The sequence below is a fragment of the Artibeus jamaicensis genome, unplaced genomic scaffold, assembly GCF_021234435.1.
Source record: "Artibeus jamaicensis isolate MK-2021 breed Jamaican fruit bat unplaced genomic scaffold, CSHL_Jam_final scaffold_660, whole genome shotgun sequence".
NCBI classification, from domain to species: domain Eukaryota; kingdom Metazoa; phylum Chordata; class Mammalia; order Chiroptera; family Phyllostomidae; genus Artibeus; species Artibeus jamaicensis.
The window spans coordinates 11048706-11054782 of NW_026522052.1; the positions used below are offsets into that span (position 1 = coordinate 11048706).

Below are 6077 nucleotides of genomic sequence, written 5' to 3' on the forward strand. Positions count from 1 at the left end.
AGCACTAACTGCAGTGATCTGGCGTGGGGGCAAGGGCAGGAGCCTTCATTTCCTTTCACTTTAGCCTCTCCATACTCCTTTTCTGTATCTTTTCATTATATGTGTTTTTGCCAAATGTTTATTGCTGATTTGTATCCATGTATTTTCTTTTGATTTTAAAAAATAGTTTACATTTTTACTGAATGAAGTATAAAACACATACATTCATAGACACATAGGTGGACAGTTCAATCAGCTTTCATCTTATCAGGAAACAGAATGTTACTAACACCCCAGGAGCCCTCTTTATATTCTTTTCTAGTAATTATCACTCTCCAAAGGGTAATATCACCCTGACGTCTAACAGCACGGATGAATTTTGTCTCATTGCACTCTGTTGAAGTGGAATCGCGTGCACGTATGCTTTTGCGTTGGGCTTCTCTCACTCTACATCATATGCATCTTTGGGTGGATGTAGGAAAAGCAATTTTTTATTCTGTTTTTCTTTTTATCCCTGCTTCCATGCATCTGAGCTCTATAGGTAACCATTGTAACCTGCCTAATGAGCATTTTATTAGTTATTTTTTTAATATGCTTTTTTTCTGGTGTGTGTGTATGTAACTTTACATACATGGATAACATTGTTTTATATCTCATTATTTTTCTTACTTTTCTCACATGTCATTATGGCTCTAAGGTATGTTGCCTGTGGCTAATCCTTTGCTTCTAACTGCTGCAACGTCTCCACTATACTTTATCTACTTATTCACCCCATGGTGAGTGTAAAGATAGATCTTGTTTTATATTGTACTTCTCTGATAGCAATAGGTTTGAGCATCTCTTTGTATACTGAGTGGCACTTCAGGGTTTCTATTCTATAAATTGTTCTACATAGTGTGCCCATTATATTTTTTGTTGATATTGAAGTTCCTAATAAATACCAGTGAGATGTCTTCTTGCATTCTGTTGCGTTTCTATTAAGTCTATCTCCGGTGTCCTTTAGTGAACAAAAATCTGAATTTTTGAGTGTTATCATATTCACCAATTTATTTGGCTTTCTGGTTTCTCATCCTTAGATAACAAAGATATTTTCCTACATTTTCTTCTAACTAGAGGGGATCTATAGTGGTAGAGGACTGAGTTCCTGCTAAAGGAGGTCAGGAAAAAAGGGCAGAATAGCTATTAAGCAATAACAGCTCTCTCAATATCCCTTCCACCCTCCTTATAGTCAGGTCAAAAAGCTAAAAGTACATATCCCAGTTTCCCTTGTAGCTGGAGCCCTGTATGTGAAGCAGTTTCTAGTATCTACACACACTTGTGTGAGATTGGGAAGATGGGGGCATTGGGAAGAGTGCAAGGTGGCTCTCACACTTCAGTACATATCAGAATCATTGGAGGGTGTTGGGAACTGCTTTGCCTGGTTTCAGGAATTGTAAACTGTCTCCCATGCCTAAGGTTGAGTGAGTGACCTCTGGAATGCGAGCCACAAAGAGACAAAGCTTGTCTCTGATAGCAAACACTGCCTCTGCTTCACCTCCCTGTGCCCAGAGTATGGTTGGATGGTGAGAGACAGGTGAGACCCCTCAGAGGAGGGGCAACCTAGGCCAGACACGATCACTTGGGAGGCCATCATGGAAGGAATGGGGGGGGGGCGGCGGGGCTGTGACAAAGAGGGAGTGATGGACCCTCGCCCCCTGGCTTTGATGAAGCCCAAGTCCCCAGATCGTCTGGGAGAAGGGTTCCTGGATCTAATCCTCTTAAGCCTAAAGACCTGTGACGGGAAAGACGGTGTAACCTTTTACCAGGTATCTAGTGCCTGGGTAATCTGGCAAGATAAACAATTCTTAACAATCCTGTGGGACCTGCTTTGCTGAGTATGCTTTTAGTTAAATGATAAAGGCCCAAGCAGAAAGTTAGTTTATGTTCCCAAAGTTCTGTAGCCTTTTAGCTGACAGACCCTGACTTAGGAGAAGCCCTAATGGTTCTTTGTATACTATCTACTGTTTACTGCCTGACAATGATTATTAAGTTGTACCTGAACTCCTATGCAAAAAAAAACAAAAACAAAAACAAAAAAGCCCAATAAAAGGCTGTCTAGGTAAGGGTCAGCATGCTCTCTCTCTCCTTGAGAGAGAGTTGCCAGGCCCCTCCAAGCCGCTTTCCCCTTGAGAGAGTGGCCAGACTGTTCAGAGGCTCTCCCCCCTTGAGGGAGTAGCTGTGCTGGCCCTTTTCCTCCACAGGACTCAGTAGTCCGTGTGAATTTGTCTCATGTCTCATCCATGACACTGTGGGCACTGTTGTTCAGTGCACACATCAGGAGGGCCCCACCTGGTATTCTGTAGGTGTGGAGCAGAGCCCTCAAATTTTCATTGCCAGCAAGTTTCCATGTGATACTCAAACTAGGGTGCAGTTGTTTACTTACCAGCTCTGTGAGCGTGACAGGCATTTTTTCTTGGTGGCAGGGGTCAGAGTGGCAGCAGAACTTCCTGACCTCTGAGTCATACCTATTGTGGAGTCAGTTTGGAGGCCCCTCCCTCTTCTTCAGATATTAAAAAAACTGTAAGCAAGTTATTCCTTATACGCAGTCTCTTTCAGCTTGAGAAATCTAGTTCTCTTTCTCATAATAAACCACTGATTGATACAATATTATACCAAAAAATAGCTAGAAATGACAATAAGGTGTCCACAGATACTTCACACTATATCAGGCTGCTAATTTTAAAACAAGCATCTTTGATGTCATTATAAACAAAGGAAGAAAGTCTGTCCCATGGCCACTGGATTTGCTGAGTGAGCTTGGCAGATCTATCAGCAAGAGATTCTGCAACATGTGTAATGTGGGATGAGCAGCAGCTGGGTTTGCTTGGGGTGGAGGGTTTCCCAGGATATGGTGGGACTTTCAGTTCTAAAAGTAGGATGATTTGGTCACTCTAGTGTAAGCTTTCCTTAGTCATCTTGGTGAAGTTTCTCATGAATGGGAAGAGGGTAGGGCAAATGGTAAAAGGTGAGAGTGGGGGAAATAGGAGGTCTTCCTAGAGTGTATCCAGCCATGTAATACAAAAAGAGACATTTACTGAAGAAGATACAAGGAACATTGAACATAGAACAATGACACCTCAGTCCCCTTCAAAGTAGGCCCCTTGGGACCTCACACAGTTCTCCCAGTCACCATCAGGTGTCCTATGGTATTTTCCTGAATCTCATCAATGGCCTGAAATCTCCTCCTTTTCAAAGGTGATTTTAGTTTTGGGAAATGACAAAAGTTGCAAGGCTCCAAATCTGGGCTGTAGAGGGAGTGAGTCATCTGTCTGATTTGATGTTTCTCAAAAAACTCTGCACAATGTGATGATTGAGCAGATAGGTTGTGATGAAGCTGCCAATCACCAGTTGCCCATAGCTTTGGCCTTCTGAATCATTGGAGTAGTGTCCACAGAACAATGTTGAAGCTTAATGCAAAATTTGATGCAGATTTGTTGATCTTCTTGCTCAGTCATTTTGAATGCAATGGTCACACACTACATACACATACTCACTCAATGGCATCTACTGTCCCCACTGACTAGTACAGTGAAGTCGTCATTGTTCACACATGTGCATTCCAGTCCAGTCTCCTTGACTGCCAGGTTACATCCATGTCACAAAAATTATTCTCATTTTATTAACAATGATTGGACTTTTTCTGGACAGATCTTGTATTTTCAGGGGGCATTTGAAATGAGAAGAACATAAGTAGGCAGACTTAATAGGCTGTTCAAAGGGAGTGTTCACCTATAGCAAAGGGGGTAATGATTGAGAGCCAGTAGTGTGGGCTCTAGAGTCACTTAGGCTTCGGTGTAAATCCCAGTGTCTTTGTTTACCAGGTATGTGACCTTGAACAAGTGACTAAACCATGTTTCCATATCTGCAAAGTGGGATAACAAAAATACCTCACTATTGTAAAGTATAATGAAAATAATACATGTAAAGCATTGAGAAGAGTTGTAGACCCAGAATAAGCACCAAAAACCATGTTAACAGCTAATATTATTGTTAGTAAGAAAATTACATAAAGAGATCAGGTAGAAATTCTTGTGCAGGAATAACTAGAAAGGAAAGTAAGAGTCAAAATGTATTATCAGGTCCTGGTGTTAACACAATGGCCTGTGTTATCAGGTCCTGGTGGCTTTCAAATTTACCTCTCTTTGCTTTGTGTACTCCTAAATATGAGAGAGACAGACAGACAGACAGACAGACACACACACACACACACACAAATTGGGTTGAGTAATATTTTCTGTCTAAAGATAATAAAACAATGGTGAGTCTGAAAATTCAGTGCAAAACGCTCAGGTTAGAGAAAATGAACTCTAAATTAAAGAAAACTTGAACTTGAAAACATGAACTTCAAAAAGCAATGACAGTAGTGAGATGAGTGCAATGAAGAGGGAAGAAGCAAAGGAGGTATTTACCCAACCTTGCAGAAAAGTGATTGCTCCCCATTGTTGGATGGGCATTCAGAGGACTTCTTGTGGGTATCTATAACAATTACTTTTCAAATTAATGAAGAATAATAGCTTTTGCATCAAAATACTTTTTGCCTCAGTGTTTTCTGCATGGCAGCCTTTACCTCCTTGTTCCTCAAACTGTAGATGAGGGGGTTCAGCATGGGGATCACTGTGGTGTAGAACACAGAGGCCACGTTCTCCTGGGCCAGAGAACTGGCTGTAGAGGGTTTTAAGTACATGAATGCAGCAGATCCATAAAATATGCCCACAGCTGCAAGGTGGGAGCTGCAGGTATAAAAGGCTTTGGACCTTCCTTTTGTAGTGCTGATGCGGAGTATGCTGGAGAAGATGAAGGCATAGGAAACAAGGATTGCTAAGCCAGTGACTGTGGCGTTGAATCCAGCCTCAAAGAAGACTATCACCTCAACATCATAAGTGCTAGAGCAGGAGAGCTTCATGAGGGGGAGGATGTCGCAGAAGTAATGACTGATGAGGACCCCACAATAGGGCAGTTGTAACATGAGGCTGGTCTCTATTGTTGAGCCAATAAGCCCTATTACATAAACCACAGCCACCAGCAGAGAGCAGACGTGATGAGACATGATGATGTTGTAAAGCAAAGGCCTGCAGATGGCAACATAGCGGTCATAGGCCATGACTGTCAGCATGTAACACTCAGCAATGATGAACACTAGGAAGAAGTAGAGCTGTGACATGCACCCTGCATAGGAGATGATGTTTAGTTCTGACAAGAAGTTCACCAGCATTCTAGGGATAATGGCAGAAGAGTAGCAGAGATCCATGAGTGACAGATTGCTGAGGAAGAAGTACATAGGGGTGTGAAGCTGAGCATTCAGAGCAATTAATGTCATCATGCCCAGGTTCCCTATCACGGTGACGGAGTAGATCCCAAGGAAGACGAGAAAGAGGGGGGAGCTGGAGCTCTGGTCTCTTTGTTAATCCCCCCGATAATGAACTCCACCACTGTAGAGTGATTTTCTGCAGCCATTCTCCTTTGTTTGGGAGCCCTGTGAGGGGAAGAGAGAACTCCATGAGAGGATGCATCTGGGACTGCTTGGTGAAGCTAGTTTTGTGTATTTGGAACCAGCTGAATGATTCTGGGTTCTTTTTGGATGCATTCTTCCCTCCTCTTGCTGTCTCTGAGAGAAAGTCTAGATCCTGGGTGTTCCAAAATTCAAGGAGATGGGAGGGAAACAGGGCCAAGATCTGGGTCTTTTCACACTTGCATGTTTCTCAGATATCCTAGGGCAGTTCTTCTTAACGTGCAGTCCAAAGACCAGCTGCATCAGCATCACCTGTACATTAGAGAGGCAAACTCTCAGGCCTCAGCCCAGGCTTACCAAGTCAGAAACTCTGGGACTGGGGCACCTCAGTCTGTTAGGAACTGCCTTGACTGGCTTCAGGAGTTGTAACCACCTCCCATGGCTAAGGCTGAGTGAGCGACCTCCGGACTGTGAGCCACTAAGGAGACAAAGCTTAATCTCTGGCAGCAGTGCTGCTTCTGCTTCATCCTCTACCCCCAATGGTTGGTCGGTTAGTCAGTGATGGGTAAGACCCCTGGGGGGTGGGGTGGGCAACCTAAGCCAGACACAA

The 6077-nt window shown here is 43.2% G+C and overlaps 1 protein-coding gene across 1 annotated transcript; it reads right to left on the reverse strand.

Moving 5' to 3' along the window:
- Positions 1-4540: 4540 nt before the first annotated feature.
- LOC119046791 (olfactory receptor 8A1) lies at positions 4541-5475 on the reverse strand. Its single transcript, XM_037141966.2, is given in 2 exon segments — positions 4541-5407; positions 5410-5475. Coding segments are annotated over 2 exon segments (930 nt in total). The 5' UTR covers positions 5473-5475.
- Positions 5476-6077: the final 602 nt, after the last annotated feature.